General features: G+C 37.2%; 1 protein-coding gene across 1 annotated transcript in view; it reads left to right on the top strand.

Annotated features, from left to right (window-relative positions):
• The window catches only part of DNAJC1 (DnaJ heat shock protein family (Hsp40) member C1), a 210,995-nt gene that overhangs the window by 173,133 nt on the left and 14,851 nt on the right, over positions 1-23,011 (top strand). Inside the window, exon 9 of the mRNA XM_039233065.1 lies at positions 7,778-7,897. Within this exon, the coding sequence (XP_039088996.1) occupies positions 7,778-7,897 (120 nt within the window). The remainder of the gene's footprint in view (positions 1-7,777; positions 7,898-23,011) is intronic.

A 23,011-nucleotide genomic window follows, 5' to 3' on the forward strand; every position in this document is an offset into this window, starting at 1 on the left:
GCCCACAAACATATGCTCAAAGAATTCATGATAAAGAAGCCAGTGGGGAATGGGCAGACCCTTCAATAAGTGATGTTGGAAACACTGGATAGCCACGTGCAAAAGAATGAGCCCAGACCACTATTTTATACCACTTACACCTAAACAAAAATTAAAATGGATTAAACACCTGAACTCCATAGGTAGCAGGAGCAGAGGGCAGATCCCAGAGAAGCCTGGAGTTACCACCACACCCTGGTAGCTGCAGCTGGCCCCCATCACCATCACCGCAGTCGTGAGCAGTGAGGCAGAGACCAGCAGCCGCCCATCACCCCAGCCCGCCACCCCGGCCCATGTGCCACCACCAAGCTCCGCACTCCGGGCGGTGGTCTCACATCAGCAGTGCCTGCTGGCGGGAACTAGAAGGCCATTGCAACAGAGGATGTGGGAGCCATAAAATGGTTCAGTGTAAGAAATGGATATGGTTTCATCAAGAAGAATGATACCAAGGAAGATGCATTTGTGTACCAGACTGTCATAAAGAATAACCCCCCCAGGGAGCACCTGTGCAGGGCAGGAGATGAAGAAAGATGATAAGGAAAATCAGGGAGATGAGACCAAGGGCAACCCAATTTGCCAGTACCTCCACAACTTCAGTTACCAAGGCAGATGGACAAAAACCCTAAACTGCAAGATGGCAGACAAAAGCAACTGAGCCACCAGCTGAGAATCTGTCCCAAGTCTGAGCAGGGTGGGGCTAAGTAAATGCCAGTTTACCATCTGTACCATCATCCTGCTGAGTCATCCAACAAGAAGAAATGAATATGAAATTCCAGCAATAAGAAATAAGCAAAGGATTGAAGCTGAAGACCCTAAGTGCTTGTTGCTTTTTGCCCATTTACCAGATAAATAGAACTATCTGCATTATCTATGCAGCTTGGAGCTTTTATTATTTTTACCCAAAGACATCATTTTTTGGTAATCACAGACATGTTAAAAAAAAAAAAAGCTAGTTTTCTCAATACACCTTTAAAGGTTTTTAAATTGTTTCATAACTGATCAAGCTGAGATTTTTTTTAATGTTTTTTATTTATTTCTGAAAGAGAAAGAGAGAGGCAGAGTGAGCAGGGAAGGGTTAGAGAGAGAGGGAGACAGAATCTGAAACAGTCTCCAGACTCTGAGCTAGCTGTCAGCACAGAGCCCGATGTGGGGCTTGAACCCACAAACCGTGAGATCGTGACCTGAGCTGAAGTCAGACGCTTAACCAACTGAGCCACCCAGGCACTCCAAGCTGAGATTTTTAAAAACCTCATTTAAAAAAAATTTTTTTTAATGTTTTATTTCTGAGAGAGAGAGAGAGAGAATGAGCAGGGAAGGGTCAGAGAGAGAGAAAGGGAGACACAGAATCTGAAGCAGCCTCCAGACTCTGATCTAGCTGTCAGCCCAGAGCCCGATGCGCGGCTTGAACCCACGAACTGTGAGATCATGACCTGAGCCAAAGTTGGATGCTTAACCGACTGAGCCACCCAGGTGCCCCAAGAACCTCATTTTTTTTTTAATGTTTTATTTATTTCTAGGAGAGAGAGAGAGACAGCGTGAGCAGGGAAGGGTCAGAGAGAGAGGGAGTCACAGACTGAAACACGCTCCAGGCTCTGAGCTGGCAGTCAGCACAGAGCCCGACACGGGGCTCGAACCCACGAACCGCAACATCATGACCCAAGCGAAAGTCGGACGCTTAACCGACTAAGCCACCCAGGTGCCCCAAGAACCTCATTTTTTAATAAAAGTTTACAACTTGATTTTCCAAAAAGGCCAACAAACAGCTAGCAACTGTTAGTAAAGTCCTTAAATAATTTTTAAAAAAAGTCTTGGACTTAAGACTTGAAATCATAAAAATCCTAGAAGAAAACAAAGGCATGACCTCCTTGACAAAGTCTTAGCAATGACTTTTTGGATCTGACACTAAAATAAAGGCAACAAAAGCAAAAATAAACAAGTAGGACTACATCAAACTAAAAGGATTCTGCACAGCAAAGGAAACCAACAAAATGAAAAGGCAGTGTGCTGAATGGGAGAAAATATTTGCAAATCCTATATCCAATTAACAGTTACTATCCAAAAGACTAAAGAACTCAGTACAACTAAATAGCAGAAAAACAATGATTAAAAATGGACAGAGGATCTAAATAGACATTTTCCCAAGGAAGACCTACAGGTGGCCAACCGGTACATGAAAAAAATGCTCAACATCACTCATCATCAAGGAAATGCACATCAAAATCACAATGAGATACCACCTCACATTTGTTAGAATGGCTAGTATCAAAAGGACAAGAAGTAACATGTTGGCAAGGACCAGAGGAAAGGGAAGCTTTGTGGGCACTGTCGGTGGGAAGGTAAATTGATGCAGCCACTATGGAAAACAGAATGGAGATTCCTCAAGAAATTAAAACTAGAACTACTGTATGGATCAGCAGTTCTACTTCTGGGTTATTTATCTGAAGGAGACTGAAAATACTAACTCAAAAAGATAGATGCACATCCACATTTACTGCAGCATTATTTACAATAGAAACAATGGAAACAAGGTGCCATTGACAGATGAATGGATAAAGAAAATGTGATGCAAACACATACACACAAGGAAATACTATTTAGTCACTAAAAAAGGAAGTGTTGCCATTTGTGACATGATGGACCTTGAGGGCATTATGCTAAGTGAAATTAATCAGAGTAAGGCAAGTACCATGTGATCGCATTTATATTGAAATCTAAAAACAGAATAAAACCAAGCTCATAGATACAGAGAACAAATTGGTTGTTGCCAGAGGAGGAGGGGAGGGAGGAGGTGAAATGGATGAAGAAGATCACAAGGTACAAACTTCCAGTTACAAAATAAGTCCTGTCCTGTGGCAGGCTCTGCACTGGTAGCATGGAACCTGCTTGGGATTCTCTCTCCCCTCTCTCTCTGCCCCTCCCCCCACCAAAGATAAAGAAACTTAAAAACATTTTTTCATATAAAGAAATAAAGTCCTGGGATGTAATTTATGGCATGACAACTATAATTAATACTGTATCATATATTTGGAAGTTGCTAAGAGTACATCTTTAAAGTTCTCATCACAAGAAAACGAAATTCTGTAACTATATGTGGTGACAAATGTTAACTAGACTTATTGTGGTCATTTCTTAATACAGTTGACTCCTTAATAACGTGGGGGTTAGGGGTGCCAGCCCACTCACTCACTCCCACCTTGTGCTCAGTTGAAAAGCCACTTATAACTTGACTTCCCAAAAACTTAACTACTAATAGAGTATTGTTGCCTAGAAAGCAGCCTTACTGATAACATAAACACATCGATTAACACATATTGTGTATGTATTATATATTCTTACAATAAAGTAAGCTAGAGAACAAATGTTATTAAAATCATAAGGAAAAGAAAATATACTTATAGGACTGTACTGTATTTGTTAAAAAAAAAAAAAAATATCTGTGTATAAGTGGACCCGTGTAGTTCTAACCCATGTTGTTCAAACAAGGGTTAACTATACATACACATCAAATCATTGTGCTGTACACCTGAAACTAATATATGTAATTATACCTCAATTTAAAAATATCCCTCCAGTAGCTTTATCATGCAGAGTAAATCAGGTATCATCACTCTGCATGTATCATGCAGAGTAAATGAGCCAGAGTCCTTGCAGTGGCCTCTAAGTCCTTATATGATTTTATCTTCTTACCTCTCTGGCCTGATCTCCCCTCCCTGCCCCCTTTGCTTACTTTCCTCCAGCTCCCCTGCTCATCTCAATATTCCTCAAGCATCCTAGACGTGCTCCCACCTCAAGCCCTTTACAGCTTGCCGTTGCCTACCCCAGAGCAATCCCGGAGTATCATCGTTCACTGTGTGTCCAATCACCACAGCACTTCGTGGCATAAAATAGTTTTTAAAAGATCAAAATCCTTGTGTCTTTCTCAAGGGGGGGTTATTTACTGTTGCTTCCCCCAAAAGGAGGTAAAATGAAATTTGAACTCTATGCATGGCCTGTAGTAAAGAGCCAGGTGTAGAACCTTCTTCTCTCTATCCGTTGCTGACCCATCTGTAGTCCTGTCGTGCCGAACTAGAGTGCAGCTCACACTTCACGTGACCCATCATGGTAGTTTGACATCATCTCACTGGCTCGTATTGTGTAAAGAGTGTACTGCTTATATACTTGGTCGTTGCGACAGTGTTAATTTGCTTTTAATTTTGTTGTTTGGTTCTTTTTTAATGTTTCTTTATTTTTTAGAGAGAGAGAGAGAGAGAGAACAAGCGGAGGAGGGCAGAGAGAGGGCAACACAGAATCTGAAGCAGGCTCTGAGCTCTCAGCACAGAGCCTGACAGGGAGCTCGAACTCACGAACCTGAGATCATGACCTGAGCCAAAGCTGGACTCTAACCAACTGAGCCATCTGGCGCCCCTGGGTTTTTTTTTTACATACAGTATTTCCACATACATAGTCAAGGGAACTTAACTGCTCAATTTAAATTGGAAAGGAAATCTGTATAGGTGAAAGTCAGGTATACATTCTGAAACACAAAATCAGTATAGAATGTGGATTTGGAAGGTAGATTATTAGATCTGCCATCCACATTACTAGGTGCATATTATTAGATCTGATAATATCTGATATTTTAACTGGGTGATGCTATTTACAAGGACATTATTTCTTAGGTAAAATTTCTAAGAATTTATGAATTGAGTTGAATCTACTAAAAACTGTTTAATCCAAAATTGTAACTTTTATAAATAATTATATAAATAATGATCATTAATAGGTCATGTGAATAGAAATATTCATTAGTGAGTTTTACTGTTAGAAATGGATCTCTTGTCCTTAAAGTACGAAAATATAATAAATAAGCACATATAAGATTTCTTTTAATTTGGCCATAAGTTTTCAGTACCAAATAAATTGCACGATACTTTGTAATTAACATTTTATGGTCTACAGCTGTTGAGGGGACCGGTGCCTGTAGGTTACTCAAAACATAGAGTGTGCTTTTCCCCTACAGCCTCCAACTCCTATCCCCCAAGAATAGTAAGGATTTTCAAAAGCATCAAATCTTTGAACATATGTGGCTTTATGACAAAAATCTCTCCCAAAGGGATATTATTTGGGAATACAATTTAAATTTTCATATCAGCTCTTACTTTAGCTGATATAGTTGGGGATCATTACATAAAAATCGTGAATAATTTGGAAACTTACTTTTTATTTTTTATTTAGTATGGAGATTTATTCCAAGAGTGGGGCTTTTCTGATGCAAAATTGGAATGCTGGTGTAGTCACAACAGCTGTCCCCACACCATGTGGTATCTTCCATTACTTTACTGTAGAGATGAATTTTTGGCCCGGTGTCTCAGTAATATTGGACACACATGGTTTTAAGTGGCAAAGCAGTATGCGTATGCATTCATTTGACTTTCACAGCTACAGTTGGCTCCAGATTAGAACAAGGAGAATACATTCCCACCATGGCCACCCTCACGGCTGCTGTAGGAGCTGGATCACAGTAGGCTCTGTTGCTTCTAAAGACACAACTAACTATTGCTGAGGAATTACACATTCACCAAAGTGCCTTACAGCGGTAGGAGAGAGGATAATGAATTGCTAAAAGGATTTCTTTCAAAGATTTCAGATTATGGGCCTAGTTATTATCGATCCAGTTTTTTTTATATTAATAATGAAAATCACAGCCATGAAATAACTATGAAACTAAAAGGAAAGACTGTCATAGCAGTAGATGGTTTTTCTAAATATCAGTCCAAACACTTAAAATTTTCCCTTCCCAGGGGGGGAAAAAAAAAGTGGCACTGTCCTTTTAGATTCATCTTATTAACAAAGAATTAAAATCTGATTGATTTTTAATGCCCATTGTTCATATATGCAGCATATTTGGAAGGCCAATCTATTAAAAATCTAAATTACTTTTAAAGAATTAGTTTACTAAGGTGTCGGCTTTTGAGAAAGAAAAGTATTTCCTTAAAAATCCAGTTATGCCCCCTCTAATGTCTGTATATTAATTTTTCCCCTAAATAAAGGGGAAACAAACAAACACAAAGAAGGAAAAGAGCTTCAGTGTAAATTTTCAAATTATCTGATAAGGAGCATTAGATTTCTGATATTCATTAAATATCAAAGAAATTCTGACCATACCCTACGTGGGCTACCTTTTTATAGAAGTGAATTTATGCCTGTATCGTATGGGTTGTACTGATGAATATGTTTGAGGCTTTCAGCTTTTAGTGGAAACAAAATAGAATGATTGATAAAATCCTCCCTACTATTGGCTATTATTTCCTGACTCTTAAGTGGCAGGTTGTATTTATGCCAATTTATCTGCTTCAGGGAACATTCTTGATAGCAGAACAAAGTGAATAAAAGTAGTTTGCTTTGCAAATGAATGCAAATGGGAGCGCCTTTCGGAAAGCCCTTTAACAGGGGCAGTGCGCTTTGATTACGAGAGAAGCTGCCGTTTGGACATGGTGAAAAGAGCACGCTTGAGCCATTGATTGGGGGAGACAGTAAAAAGTCAGGAAGGGCCCCGTTAAGCTTGCAGTGAGGCAGGCGGATGTCAGTGCGGTTAGAGCACAGTGGGAGAATGACAGCGAGGATTAGTGTCAGGGAGAAGCTTTGCTGTAGCGGTGGAGATAGTCCCTGGGGTCACTCACCTCTGACTGTTGTTCTGTGCTGACGGTTCTGTAATGCAAACGGCCTGATGTATGCTGTTCATTATCGGAAATGGTGATTAGAAAAGGTATTTGTCTCCAAGGTTCCCTTCTTTCTTGTTTCTTTCTTTTTAATTAAAGAAAATAAGGTGGGCTTCCTCCATTTCTCTGCTGACTCCTAGAGTATTGTTTAATACCAGAGTGGCTGCCGCCTCCGGTAGGGAGTAGTTTAGTGCTAAAATCTAATGTAAAATCATCATGACGTGGTTATTTGTTACTTGATGATAGTTTCTTTTGCTTTGCTCAGCTTCAGGTTTGACCAAGTAGCAGTGCTGACAAAATGCAGAGAATATGCTTGCTCTTAGAATTTTTCCTCTTGGAAAAAAGATTTTTTAATCTTTTGGGTATTTGTTAATTCAGTTTAACAAATCAAGTTTTAGAAGCTATTTACCTTCTCAGAAATGAAGTGTTGCTTTGCATGGACTTGCAACAGTTTAAGTTTTGGTTATAGGCATTTCTCATTCTATTCCTGTTCCAAGTTTTATAAAATGCTAGCGTTTGAGAAGTTAAACTTTCTGAAAATGCATGCTTTTTAGAATTAAATACTGTTACACAGAATGAACAAAAACTATCTTGGTCTCAGTTCTGATTCTAAATCAGCACATTTACTTGTTCACCTTTTCATTTTTGCTTTGAAGGTGTTTTGTTTTCATCAAAGTCTAATTTTTCTTAAAACTTTAAGAACTTTTAGAGTAACCTTATATGAGGCATCTGTGAGAGCAGAAGTGACACACAGTGCATTTCATAGGCTTTGAGAGTCGTTCCTACTTTAATGCAAAACTGACATTTTTTCTAATGTCTTCAAAAGCCTGACTTCACAATATTTCTGCTTTCTTATTTGGTATACATAGGAAAATTTAAAAGGCTGCTGGAGCTTTGCATTCTAATGTTAAATACGAAACTCTAAGCTTTAAACTACTGGATATAATGTCATGGTTTTTGTAGAAAACAAATTACCAATGGTTTGTTTCACAGGCTTATTAATGTTTTGGCAAACATTCTCTAAATATAATATTTTGCAGGCACCTGAGTGGACAGAAGAGGACCTCAGCCAGCTGACAAGAAGTATGGTTAAGTTCCCAGGAGGGACCCCTGGTCGATGGGAAAAGATTGCCCACGAATTGGGTCGATCGGTGACAGATGTGAGTTCACTCAGATTTGCATTGTATGGAGAGTGACAAACCAGAACAAGCCAACTATGTAGAAGACAGACATAGATGCACCCGACATTCTCTTTGGAGAAAGGCTACAATCCTTTTAGGACCTGGAAGTGAACCATTAACGAAATAAGTAAGAAGCAGATGTCAGCCAGTCTCCTGGTCCACAATTAACAGCTGTGTGAGGAATTCTAGTGTTTAGAGACTTAAGCTACAGTAACCTAATCACAGAAAACAATGCTGGGTTTTGTGTTTAAAGTGACCCCTTTAGCTGTGGAAAAATTAGTTCTCAGACTGATCAGAATTAGAGAAGTTACATTTCAGCCGGATCTTTTTAACACTGAAGAACAGATTGCTCTAGGTATTTAATCAGGTGGTTTGCATTAATTAAATCATCAATATTCTTATGTTTGCCTTTTTTTTAAGGATGGTTCCTACCATCCATTTTGACAAGTTTAACCAAAACAAAATTATATATATGAACGAATATATAATAGATCTAACATATAATTGTGTGTGTGTGTGTGTGTGTGTGTGTGTGTGTGAATGACTATTTATGAATGACTGCCTATTTCCAACATTTAGAAGACTATCTGCCTGGAAAGTTTTGAATTCAACACTTTGGATGCTTTTATTCAAGAAAAATCACCTACTACAGTACCTGACATATACTAAATAGTAAATGTTAACTTGAAATTCAGAGAAATTTTTATCAATGTTTTATCAATAGGAGCCTTATTTTCATAAATGATAGTAAATAGTCTTTACTATATAAATCAGTAATTTACCAAATTTATTTTAAATAAATCCTATACACCTAAAATATTTCAGGGGTTACTGAAAACAAAGATTCAAGTGTCCTTTTTAATTCTGTTAGTATACCTTGGAGTCTTTTTTGATAATGAACAATTTTAAAACCCTGCAAAATGATTAACACAGCTACCGCCCCCCCACAAAAAAAAAAACCCAGCTTGTTACATAAATGCTATCAATTATTTTTCATAGTAAGCTTCAACTATTTAATTTATAAACAGACTTATAAAGCATTACTGTCAATCTTTTTCCTTTTTTTTTTTTTGCCCTTTGGAGAAGAGCTGCTTTGAGAATTTTAAGTTATAGATATGAACTTTTTACTACCATGTAGGTCTTTTAAAATCACATTTAAAAGACTATTTGAATTTTTGTATGATGCTTTATATTACTTTGGTTTCAGAGTTAAAGTCTCATCATGTGAAAAAATAGCTCTTGTATCCTGTAACTTTTTTTTTTTTTTTCTGTTACATGAGGAGACCCATTATCTTAAGCACCTTAGGTAACTGGAGAAGAACCATAAGGCCATAAGGATACCTTTTCTTCTGCTAAGAATGTTAGTGGGATATGCATCTTATTACCTGGTTTTTAGGTTGCTCATAAAAGATAAATTAATGATGCCTTATCAGTAAATATCTGACCAAATTAAACATATTCCATGGTCACTGAGGTTTCCAAGTACTATGACCCTCTAAGTATACAACTACTGTTAATATAATGATTAACAAAAATTACTGAAATAATTTTTAGAAAAGTTTAAAAGGGCCCTAAAACTTGTAGTGGGAGAAAATATTTCACTAATTTAGTGTCTCTTTTGAAGGCAGCACTGCCTTTAACTTTTTAAATAAGATTTCTATGAGACCTCATAGTTAAAAATGCCCAAGAAAGGCAATTGAATAGAGCAATATTTTAAGTCGTCATTAAAATCTGGTTAAATTTTTATATTTTTAAAAAGAGATGAAAGTTTAAATGCTAAGAACAAACATGATGTAACCAACACAGCCTTAAGGATGGCTCATTAGTATCATAGATCTAGAAAATCTATACGTAGCCTAGTAGTCTTCGTGCCATCTTGGTATAGACAAAGACATCTTTTCAAACTTCTGTAAATTCATCCCATATGTTTCTATTGTTTTTCTTCTAGGCTTACCCAGGGGAGACTGAATTCATGTCTGCAATAGATATTTTTTTCCTTTCACCATAGAGGTAGCAAACATGACTTTTTGGGATTTTTTTCCCCCTCCAAGTATTCTATTTGCATAATACCAAAAGAACCTTGAAAGTAAATATCTTAGTAAACCCAAACTTTGGTGGCACCAAAAAATTCCCTTGTAACTTCTCTTCTGTTTCAGCACATACACTGTATTTTCATTCTGTATCATCTCCATCGCTGGACTGCACATTTCACATCACAACTCCCCCCCCCACACACACACGCACACAAATCACTCTCTTAAAGAGAGCAGGTGTCAGAAGACTCAGATAACTCTTTTTAGTGAACACAGTGAATTACACTGAAGCAGCTAAAGTTCAGCTAATACTGTTCCTTCAGTAAAATATCAAGTGAAAGCTGACCACACTTGAGAAGATAATATATAGTTCTTTTTGGCTTATGGCATTAATTAGATTTGTTTTCATTAAGTGTTTCATTATGGGGGGAAAACCAAGTTCAGTTTGCTGTCATCAGACCGCTGCTTACTGACCTGGTCACCTGTGCCAGTTCTCCCCAGTCTGCACATCCCATTGTTGTTTTTTTTGTTTTGCTAACTTTATAGCTTTTGGGTTTAGTTCTCTTTCCTTCAAGAAACAATTGACCTTTTTCAGGGAGCAGCGAGAGTGTATTCTTGGTGGGATCTCTATATTCTTTATTTGGGTTGACAGACTACAATGAAAAACCCATTTGATTCCTCAATTTAAAAAGGAGTTTTCAGTGTATTCATTGTCACCATCAACAAGTTGCTAAATCCTACTCTAGATAAACACAAGCAGTGTGATTGCCTTTGTAAAAAATTAACGCAAAGTATATTTTAACTCAGATATATCCAAAGTATAAGACCAATTTTATTAAGTATTTAAATGTTAATATATGCCTTTCAGCAAATAATTTTGGTAACCACAAAGGATACTCAAATTGTAAAAAACAAAGGAAACAAAAACTGGCACGTAAAACCAACTTTAGTGTGATTATTAACTGCAGGCTTTCTAAATTAAGGTCAGGGAGCCTCAGATTTCTTGCTTATGAAGTAATATCATTCTCTTGCCTGAAAGGATGTAAACTGATTCTGCTTCTCTCCGTGGCCACTAATCTCTTGCATTCTGGTTGTGATAACAGACTGATTGGAGATTTTCTGCCTGCTTGGAAAAGGCCCAGGTAGGCAGCCAAACAAAAACAGGTGAATAGAGTTAAAGAGACTTTTATAATTAGCTAAATGCCACAGCAAGAGGTAAGAGGTGTGTAGTTAGATAAGCAGCTCCGTGCGCAAGTGAAAAAGAGGAGGGAAAATCGTAAAATTCCCAATGGTATTTTATGCAGCCACAGCTAGAGAGGAGATGCTCTTGGGGGGAGTTATATGTAATGGTAGTTGTTCTAAAACTATGTACGTGGAATTTTATCCAGTAGAAAATAAACTTTACAGTTTATCAGTGAACATATAATATGTATAGTAATGATACATTTAACATATAGGCATATAATAATTATTTTGGCAAGAGTATTACTGCCGTTACGTTTAGAGTAAGGCTAGGCCTACGGGAGTTACAGACACAACAAGGACTGTGTCCCTGGCCTCGTAACCAGCCCTCTGGCTCCAGCACTTCTCTTGGTCCGGGCCTGACCACGTGCTCTGGGCCCTCTCCTTCCTCACCTTCTCAACCTCAGGGCCTTTATAGGCATTTGAATCTTAAAACGAATAGGGCCTTTATCCCTTTCTTCTGCTAGATGAGTCACTAGCTGACTTAATAGCCAGTTTTCAAACTAATACTAATAGATGATAATAATTTAATGTGTTACCAAACTCACACTCACACATCATATTTTAATAGGAGCCTTCAGGTTCTTATCCCAAGTATATGAATGATTGGAATAAGAATTTCAGGCAACTTGATTGCCTGTTTAAAGGAAAGAGAAGACAGTAATAGGACCTTTTGGGGTCTCATCCGAGAAAATTACATAATTAATTGCTGAATCTGTCTATTGACCCAGTTAGAGTTTTTCTATAATATGACTTCTGGGCCAAAGATTTTATAAATCTGAATCCCACAGCACCATTTCTGTCTCAACATTGAGCAATATCACACACAGAACAGGATGGCTCAACTATATATTCAGTACATGAGAACAACATTGCAAAAATCAGTTGAGATCAAACCAATATTTTTAACTGTTTTAAGTGATAATATTGATTATTCCCTCATTCATTTTCATACTATTTTACATTTTTCAAAACATTTAAATACCCCTTATTTTACGTGATCTCCACAACAGCATAGTGAGAGAAATAGGCAGCCATTATTATCCCCATTTTACAGTTGTACAAACTGCTGCTGAGATCTTTGTTCAAGATGACACAACTCCTTCTAGAGAGTTGAGGCAACACTAGGCAGTTTGGCTCTTCATCTAATATGTGCCTATCACTACTTACTGCTGTTTATTACTATGTGTATGAAAAATGCTGTATATTATTTTTATTTTAGAGAGCACACAAGCAGGGAGAGGGGCCGAGGGAGACAGAATCCCAAGCAGGCTCCATGCTCAGTGCATGTTCCATGCTCGAGTTCATAACCCTGGGCCAAAATCAATAGTCTGATGCTTAACCGATGAGCCACCCAGGTGCCCCTAAAGAACACTTTAAATGTGTCCAGAGACTTTTACCATTAGACCTTTTTTGGTAAAACACTTTATGTTCACAGAAAAAATAAACTTTTACAAATACACTTAGGTAGGGGCACCAAGATGGTGGGATCGAGCCCCTTGTGGGGCTGTGAGCTGAGTGTGGAGCCTGCTTGGGATTCTCGCTCTCTCTGCCCCTCCCCCACTCACACATGCACTCTCTCTCTCTTCTCTCTAAATAAACTTAAAAACAAATGGATGTTTTTAGAACCTTTGATGGCTCTAAAATTGGGCTTACGAGAGGTTATAACAATACACAGTGCCACTGATAGTATATGAGAGAGATCACTTCCTTGTTATCCCACCAACACTGAATGTTATTTTTTTAAGTTTATTTATTCATTCTTAGAGAGAGGGAGAGGGAAAGAATCCCAAGCAGGCTCTGTACTGCCAGCACAGAGTCCAACACTGGGCTCGAACTCACAAACGTGAGACCATAACTTGAGCTGAAATCAAGAGTCGGACACTTAACTGACTGAGCCACCCAGGTGCTCCAAGTGTTGTTATTTGTTTATTATCATTTGCCTGCCAAATTAGTGAAAAGTGCTATAGCACAGATTTTTGTATATCGCCTCCTTACCTATTGGTCTTATTTCAAATAGAGTTTGCGTTAATTCGTTAGAATTTTAGGATAGACAGTCCTATCATCTGCATATACTTTGCCATTTTCTTAATTCTTATTTTTTTTATTTGTATTACCTGGATATTCCAGAGAAATATTATATTACAGTAATAGTGATTAGTGCAGATTATAAATAAGAAAACCTAATGTTTGGCCATTAATTTTGATATTAGTCATTGATATGAGAGATATTATGCTGGGGAAACTTTCTTCAGTTTTTCTAATTCTAATTTGTTACAGTTGTACTTGGGAGTAGATACAGAATTTTAACAATGCTTTTTTTTTTTTTTTTTACATAAATTGAAATGATCAGACAGTTCTTCTCATATGACCTAATGAGGATCTTTGTATTTCCAATATAAACTTTACTTGGTTGTATAATACTCTTCTTTAATAAGCAGCTAGATTTGACTGGTTAATAATTTACTTAGGATTCTTGCATATATATATATATATATATATATATATATATATGTTTTGTTCATTGGATATCTTTAGGTAGGGTCATACCAACCTTCTAGAATTAGTTAATTATACTAGCCTTCTAACATCTGGAGAGTCAAGAAAGTATTGATTCATAAAACAGGAATTTAAAGAAAAAATAAAATTTTTCCTGGGGGGAAAAATCAGGACAAAAAAAGTATCCAGATAAATGAAGTAGAATGGCTGAAAGTTATCAAGAAAATCTACTGTAGAGCAGAACTTTAAAAATGTAAATATTATAGAAAAGATAAGGAAATACAAGGACTCAGTTCAAGAGGTCCAAACCTGATTAAAAGAAGTTCCAGTAAGAGAGAGAGAGAGAAACATGAGAGATGCAAGAATATTATTCAATAAATGCAAATGATGTTTTCCAGAGATCCATTTGTAAGACCCTTCCAAAGTCAAGTTGGATACATGGATAAGATCCTGGGAAATTTTATGGAAATTTTATAAACACTGAAATTACACAGAAGATCTTTAAAGCTTCTAGGAAGAAGTAATATCCAAATAAGGCCAATCAGAGTGACATCAAATTGCTTTGCAACGCTAGGTTCTGGGAAACAAGGGAACAATGCCTTCATTGTTCTAAGGAGAAATGGTTCTGAATCCAGAACAGACCAAATGTGGTAGTTAAATACATAAGGCATGGAGTATCTAAGGATTGTCTTGCTTAGAAAGTTCCCTGAGATTGTACATTAGCAAAAAAACAAAAAAGATGAATAGATTTTTAAAGAGAAAGACATGGAACCCAAGGATCCAGCCCAATGAACAGAAATCCCAAGATCCCACAGTGATATAATAGGCCAGAAGCGCAATACAGTAAAACTTTGGTTCGTGAACATATTTCATTCTGGAAACATTCTTGTAATCCAAAGCACTTGTATATCAAAGTGACTTTCTCCATAAGAAATGATGGAAACTCAGATGATTCGTTCCACAATCCAAAAATATTCATATAAAAATGATTACAATACTGTCATATAATACAAAATGATAAAAATAAATTAACCACATTTACCTTTGAAAACCTTCGTGGCTGGTGTGAGAAAGAGGAGGGTGATTCTGTAGGACGACTTTCACTATCACTAACGGAATCACTGTTACCTATTGGCTTAATGGAATCTTCTTCTTTTCATGCAGCTTTAACAAGGAACCTATCCAATGCCACTTGCTTTTGCCTCCTTTTGAGGATTTTGCACTGTCATTAAACAGATTCATGGCTCACACTGCTACAGCCTTATTCGGTGGTGCTTTTCTACAAAAGTTTGCACTGTTTCACATATTTTACGCATCTCCCTAATCTCATTTAAAGTGAGAGATTCCTCCACCTTCTTCTCCTCCTCCACAGAGGAGATGCAGACATAGACAGAGAATCTTACAGTTTTCTTCCACTCGCATCTCGATCGTACTTTTTGATGATTACCATCTTAAACTTCCACCGTAATTATCTCCTCCTTCTTACTCCCTTTCTTGTCAACCTTTTTCTTTTCTTTTGTGAACATAGCCTCACACGGATGTTGACTACAGTATGGTATTAATAAACTCTTGTCAAATACTCTATTTAATGTAATCAGCAATAAGGCAGCAGAGGAAAGGTATCTGCAGGCAGCCTGACCTAGAATGAAGCAAAGCGTTCCTAAGCGCACTCTTGTATGGAAAAGCAAGGGATTGTCCGTAGGTGCTTTGAAGTGACAAAAAATACACCAGTGCCAGTTGTGGGCACCTTCCAATGTTCTGAAATCACTGATTTCTGCCAAACACCACAGCCTGAGACTGAGCATCCGAGTGTGGGAGACAGTCACCCATAATGCCGCAGTGAGAGAGAACCATTAGCTTAGTTGTGGCCATATGATGTTTGGCATCACGTACTACTCTTATTGCAAGACATCGCTCATTTATCAAGTTAAAATTTATTAGAAATGTTTGCTTGTCTTGTAGAACACTCACAGAACACGTTACTCGCAATCCAAGGTTTTACTGTATGTTCACATTGAAGTAGGAGAATGAAGAATTGTTTGAGAGCAACCCTTGAAGAAAGGGAAATTTTATAGACTAGATAGTATGGCTGAAAACTTGGGAAAATTTTTTATATAGAAAAAAGGCAAACGGAAACTCCATAGACAACAGAAAACCATACAAAAAAGGCATAGTCTAAATTTAAGTACACTAGAAAGTAGTATAATACAGCCAAATAATTTGATATTGAGAACATTCTCCTTTGAGTAGCACAAGAAGTATGTTCACAGCACAGTACTTGTCTCTACAGTAATATGTACCAGATCATCATTTATAAGATCTTACAAAATGACTTTTCATATTTTAACATTTTATGCGTTGTACAGATGGTTTTCCAATTTTTTAAATCAACAAATTGTAGAAGACGATGGCAAATTGCCCAGCAACAATTTGTCCAAATCCCCCAAACCTCTGCTCTGGCTAAGTTACTAATTTCTTTTCAGAGGAACATAATTGAAATAATGTGTGTTCATAGGAGCTCTTATTCACTTTTCCCTGCTCCTGAGCTAAAATACTAAATTTGCCTGCAGCTAAGCTACAACCCTGCAGGCAAAGACAGTTGTCCCAAAGATGGTGCTTTGCCTTGGAAAAGGGCCTGGGTATGGAGTAAAAGGAAAATTATAGATAGTGACGAGATAAAGAAAAACAGAGCAGATTAATGGGTTAGAGACCAAAGGGAATTGCAATTAAAAATGGGGTTCTGAGGACAGTCTCTCAAATAGGTAATGTTAGAGCAGGGACACAAAGCAAGTGAAGGAACAAGGTTGTCTGGGAAAAATGTTCCAGGTAGAAGATACGGCACTTGCAAAAGCCCTGAGACCAAGGACATCCTTGGGTTGTGCAGAGTCCAGCATAGAGGCAATATGGCTGCCAGGGTGAGTAGGACAGGATCACAGAAGCTGAGGACAAGAGGCAGTGGAGGGCCAGATATGATAGAGGACCTTGCTGGCCAGGGTGAAGATCCTGGATTCTACTCTGAGTGAGACGGTTAAAGCACTGGAACAACTTGAGCCAAGGAGTGCAAGATGTAAACAGGATATTTTGACTGCTTTGTGGAGAAGCCACTGTGGCAGGGAAAAGTATGTGAAGGCAGGAAGGCAGGTCACGTAAGAGGCTATTTCTGTTGTTCTTGCAAAAGGTAATGGTAGCTTAGACCAAGGGTTATTGGGAGAGATGGGAAAAAGAGGTTGAACTCACTCAGGATATAATCTACCAAAAGCATATATAATATACCAAAGCACATACACACACCTAACTCCCCTCCCCCGCCACACACACACTGTAATCTTCAGAAGAACTGTGAACAGAAATTATTGCCTCTGGATGTAGGGTACATTGCTTTTCACATAAGCCCTTCTTATTTACTGCTTTTTTTTTTTTAAAGCTATGAATATGTATTACCTTAATTTTTAAAACTATTTTGAAAAATCTAAGAGGCTCCTGGGTGGCTCAATCGGTTAAGTGTCCGACTTCGGCTCAGGTCATGATCTCACAGTTCGTGGGTTCAAGCCCCCGCATCAGGATCTGTGCTGACAGCTAGCTCAGAGCCTGGAGCCTGCTTCAGATTCTGTGTCTTCCTCTTTCTCTGACCCTCCCCTGCTCATGCTGTCTCTCTCTCTCTCACACACACAAATAAATAAAAACATAAAAAAAAGAACTAAGGAAATAGAATATGTTACCTTTAATGTTTTTCTGTATCAGTGTATATATAAGCCTACCTTATTATTCTTTTTTTTTTAATTATAAAGGCTTTATTGATTTACAGAAATAGGAAAAACAATCCTAAAATTTGTATGGAACTACAAAGGACACCAAGTAGCCAAAACAATCTTGAGAAAGAAGGACAAAACTGGAGGCATCACACTTCGTGATTGGAAAATAAACTACAAAGCAACAGTAATCAAACAGTGTGGTACTCACATAAAGAAGACAAATGGACAATGGAACGGAATAGAGAGCCCAGAAATAAATACACATATATACAGTTAACTGATCTTCAACAAGGATGCCAACTGTATACAACGAGGAAAGAGTAGCCTCTTCAGCAATGATGTTGGGAAAACTGGATATCCACATGCAGGAATATGAGACTGGATTCTTATACCTTGTAAAAGGTCAACTTAAAATGGATTAAAGAGTTAAACATAAGACCTGAAACTAAAACTCCTAGAAGAAAATAGGAGAAAGCATCATGACATTGGTCTTGGCAATGATTTCATTTATATAAAGCCCAGGCAACAAAAATAAACAAGTGGGACCATATCAAACTAAGAGGCAAAGAAAACAATTAAAAGAGTGAGAGATAATCTATGGAGTGGGAAAAAATATTTGCAAACCTTATATATGATAAAAAATTAATCTCTAAAATATATAAGGTTCTCTCCTACAACTCAATAACCAAAACATCTACATTACTTATAAAGGTAATCAGGAAGTTAATGGAACATCTTCTTTTTTTAAATGGTTAAGATGGGCACTTTTATTATTTCTTATATTTTTCTGTCCAGAGAAAACATAGAAAAATTTAGACACTGGAGAAATAATAAGAATGAACAGGGGCACCTGGGTGGCTCAGTTGGTTAAGCATCCAACTTCAGCTCAGGTCGTGATCTCACAGTTTGTGAATTTGAGTCCTACATCGGACTCTGTGCTGACAGCTCAGAGCCTGGAGCCTGCTTCCGATTCTGTGTCTTCTCTCTCTCTGCCCCTCGCTTTCTCATGCTCTCTCTCTCCCAGACAGAGACCCCACAAAAAAAGAATTACAGGCCAATATCCCTGATGAACATGCATGCAAAATTTCTCAACAAGATACTAGCTAAGTGAATTCAACAGCATATAAAAAGAATTATCCACCAGGATCAAATAGGATTCATTCCTGGGCTATAGGACTGGTTGGTTCAGTGTTCGCAAATCAATCAATGTGATACATCACATTAATAATAGAAAGGATAAGAACCATATGATCCTATCAACAGTTGCAGAAAGCATTGGACAAAATACAATATCCTTAACACCCTCTCTTAATAAAATCCCTCAAGGAAGTGAAAGGAGCATACTTAAACGTCATAAAAGTCATATATGAAAAGCCCACAGCTAACATCATCCTCAACGGGGAAACACTGAGAGCTTTCCCCCTGAGATCAGGAACACGACAGGGATGTCCACTCTCACCACTGCTGTTTCACATATTTTTAGAAGTCCTACCCTCAGCAGTCAGATAACAAAATGATATAAAAGGTATCCAAATTGGCAAAGAAGAAGTCAAACTTTCACATTTCATAGATGACATGATCTCTACATGGAAATCCCAAAAGACTCCACCAAAAAGCTGCTAGAACTGCTACATGAATTCAGCAAAGTCACAGGATACAAAATCAATGTATAGAATCAGTTGCATTTCTATACACCAATAATGAAGCAACAGGAAAGAGAAAACAAGAACTCAATCCCATTTATAATTGCACCAAGAACCATAGGAATAAATCTAACCAAAGATGTAAAAGATCTGTCTGCTGGAAAGTATAGAAAACTTATGAAGGAAATTGAAGAAGACACAAAGAAATGGAAAAACATTCCATATCACGGATTGGAAGAATAAATATTGTTAAAATGTCATTAGTACCCAAAGCAATCTACACATTCAATGCAATCCCTATCAAAATAACACCAGCATTCTTCACAGAGCTAAAACAAACAATTCTAAAATTTATATGGAACCAAAAAAGGCCCAAACAGCCAAAGTCATGTTCAAAATGAAAGCCAGAGTGGGAGGCATCACCATCCCAAACTTTAGCCTCTACTACAAAGCTGTCATCATCAAGACAGTATGGTATTGGCACAAAAACAGACACATAGACCAATGGAATAGAATAGAGAACCCAGAATTGGACCCACAAATGTATGGCCAACTGATCTTTGACAAAGCAGGAAGGAGTATCCAATGGAAAAAAGACAGTCTCTCCAATGGGAGAACTGGATAGCAATATGCAGAAGAATGAAACTGGACCACTTGCTTACCATAAACAAAAATAAACTCAAAATGGATGAAAGACCTAAATATGAGATAGGAAACCATCAAAATCCTAGAGGAGAAGGCAGGCAACAACCTCTTTGACCTCAGCAACAGCAGTTTCTTGCTTGACACATCTCCAAAGGCAAGGGAATTAAAAAGCAAAAATGAACTCTTGCGACCTCACCAAGATAAAAAGCTTCTGCACTGAAAAGGAAACAATCGACAAAACAAAAGGCAACCAATAGAATGGAAAAAGATATTTACAAATGACATACCAGATAAAGGGTTAGTATCCAAAATCTATAAAGAACTTACCAAACTCGACACCTGAAAAACAATCCAGTAAAGAAATGGCAGAAGATATGAATAGACACTTTTCCAAAGAAGACATCCAGATGGCCAACAGACACATGAAAAGATGCTCCACATCACTCATCATCAAGGAAATACAAGTCAAAACCACACTGAGATACTATCTCACACCAGAGTGGCTAAAATTAACATTTCAGGAAACAACAGACGCTGGCGAGGATGTGGAGAAACGGGCACCCTCCTACACTGTTGGTGGAAATGCAAACTGGTGCAGCCTCTCTGGAAATCAGTGTGGAAGTTCCTCAAAAAGTTAAAAATAGAACTACCTTACAACACAGCAATAACACTACCAGGAATTTATCCAAAGGATATAGGAGGGTTGATGCACAGGGGCACATGTACCCCAATGTTTATAGCGGCACTTTCAACAATAGCCAAATTATGGAAAGAGCCTAAATGTCCATCAACTGATGAATGGATAAAGAAGATGTGGTATTTATATATACAATGGAATATTACTCGGCAATGAGAAAGAAAGAAAGAAATGACATTTGCAGCAACATGGATGGAACTGGAGGGTATTATGCTAAGCGAAATAAGTCAGAGAAAGACAGATATTATATGTTTTCACTCATATGTGGAACTTGAGAAGCTTAATACCACAGGGGAAGGGGAAGGGAAAAAAATAGTTACAAACAGAGAGGGAGGAAGGAAAACCATTAAAGAGTCTTAAATACAGAGAACAAACTGAGGATGGATGGGGGGGGAGGAGGAAATGGGTGATGGGCACTGAGGAAGGCACTTGTTAGGATGAGCACTGGGTGTTGTATTAAGTGACAAATCATGGGAATCTACCCTCAAAACCAAGAGCACATTGTATACACTGTATGTTAGCCAACTTGACAACAAATTATGTTTTAAAAGAAAAAAATAAATAAGCATTAAAAAATAAAGAAACAAGAAAAGAATGAACAACACTGCTTTCTACCAGTGGGAAACATTTTTCAGGTAACTTATTTAATGTTCAGATAACTGAGTGCCCTTTGTACTTGAAAGTTACAGTAGTTCTCAGTTATAATTAATGCTCAATTTATATAGAGAGTTGGCCAAAATTAAATACAACTAAATAAAAATAATGAACTTTAGTTACACAGTTTTTATTATTAGAATAATACTTAAAATGTCATCAAATCAGCCAGAATTTGAAAAATAGGACTTAAGGATATCACTAGTAGTCATCATTTATTTTCTGAGTTATCTGAGGATGCCTTGAATTGAGGATACACTTTATATAGCTCAGAAAATTGGAAAATTCTTCCGCATATTGAGAGTTACATGGTGGCACATTTCTACTTTTCTGATCCTAATTGTGCCTTATGGAATATAATTTTCATTTTACTATTTTAACTTTCTGTTACTTTCATCAGTGTTTTCACTAGAAGGAATAAAACCTATTTTGGATTTTTTTCATCCATTCCAACCTATCCCATATGTCCCAGATTTGACTGTAGAGCCCCTATTTCATAAGAATTTTAAAGATAAATTTAGGCATAGCTATATTAAGAAGAAGGATTATAAAATGTTTTTCACTTGGAATCAGAACATGGGAAAACAAAATTTCCTACAATTCTACAATCCATGTAACTGTTAAAACACATGTATATTTTTTTTAATGTTTGTTTATTTTTGAGAGAGATGGAGCATGAGACTATATCTTCTGCAATTGCACATGATATAAAAGCAAAATGAGTAACTGAAATTTTCATTTTGGAATATGTGAGAATAATAACACTGAACAGTCAAGACTAAATAGGCACGTGAGCTATTGAAGTCATCCAGATCTAAGAGAGAGAGACAGATTTGGTGATGACCATGGCGCCTTCAATGTCATCTCTGTTTGCAGGTGACATGCTATATATAGAAAACCCTGAAGACTCCACCAAATATGGTTAAGACTAATCAGTTATTTCAGTAGATTCGCAGGATACAAAATCAATACACAAAAATCAGTTGTATATCTGTATATAAACAATATGCTATCGGAAAGAGAACTTAAAATTCCATCTACAATAGCATCAAAAAAATAAAATGCCAGGAATAAATTTAACAAAGGAGGTAAAAGACCTGCACACTGAAAACTATAAGACATTAGTGAAAGAAACTGAAGAGGATACAAAAACAGAAAGATATTCTGCACTCACAGATTGGCAGAATAAATATTGTTAAAATGCCCATACTAGCCAAAGGGGTCTACAGATCCATTATAATCCCTATCAAAATTCCACTGGCATTTTTCACAGAAGTAGAACAAACAATCCTAAAATTAGTATGGAACCCCAAAAGACCACCAGTAGCCAAAATAATCTTGAGAAGAATGAAGCTGGAGGCATCACACTTTCAGTTTCAAACTATATTACAAAGCTGTAGTAATCAAAACAGTATGGTACTAGCATAAAAACAGATGCACAGATTAATGGAACAGGGTAGAGGCTACAATGATAAACCCACACATATATGGTCAACTAATCTTTGGCAAAGAATATACAATGGGAAGGGGCAGTCCCTTCAATAAATGGTGCCTGGCAAACTAGACAGCACATGGAAAAGAATGAAATTAGACCCCTACACAAAAATCAACTCAAAATGGATTAAGAACTTGAAAACCTGAAACCATAAAACTTCTAGAAGAAAACATTGGGGTGGTAATCCCATTGACATCAATCTTAGTGATGATTTTTTGGATTTGACACCAAAAGTAAAGCAACAAAAGCAAAAGTAAACAGGTGGGACTACATCAAACTTAAAAGCTGCACAACAAGAAAACCATCAACAACATGGAAAAGAAACCTATGGAATTAGAGGAAATAATCTGCAAACCACATATCCAATAAGGAGCTAATATTTAAATATATAAGGAACTCCTATAATGCAATAGCAAAAAAAAAAAAAAAAAAA

Source organism: Hyaena hyaena, unplaced genomic scaffold (assembly GCF_003009895.1).
Source record: "Hyaena hyaena isolate Hyena2069 unplaced genomic scaffold, ASM300989v1 scaffold_72, whole genome shotgun sequence".
Classification (NCBI taxonomy): Eukaryota; Metazoa; Chordata; class Mammalia; order Carnivora; family Hyaenidae; genus Hyaena; species Hyaena hyaena.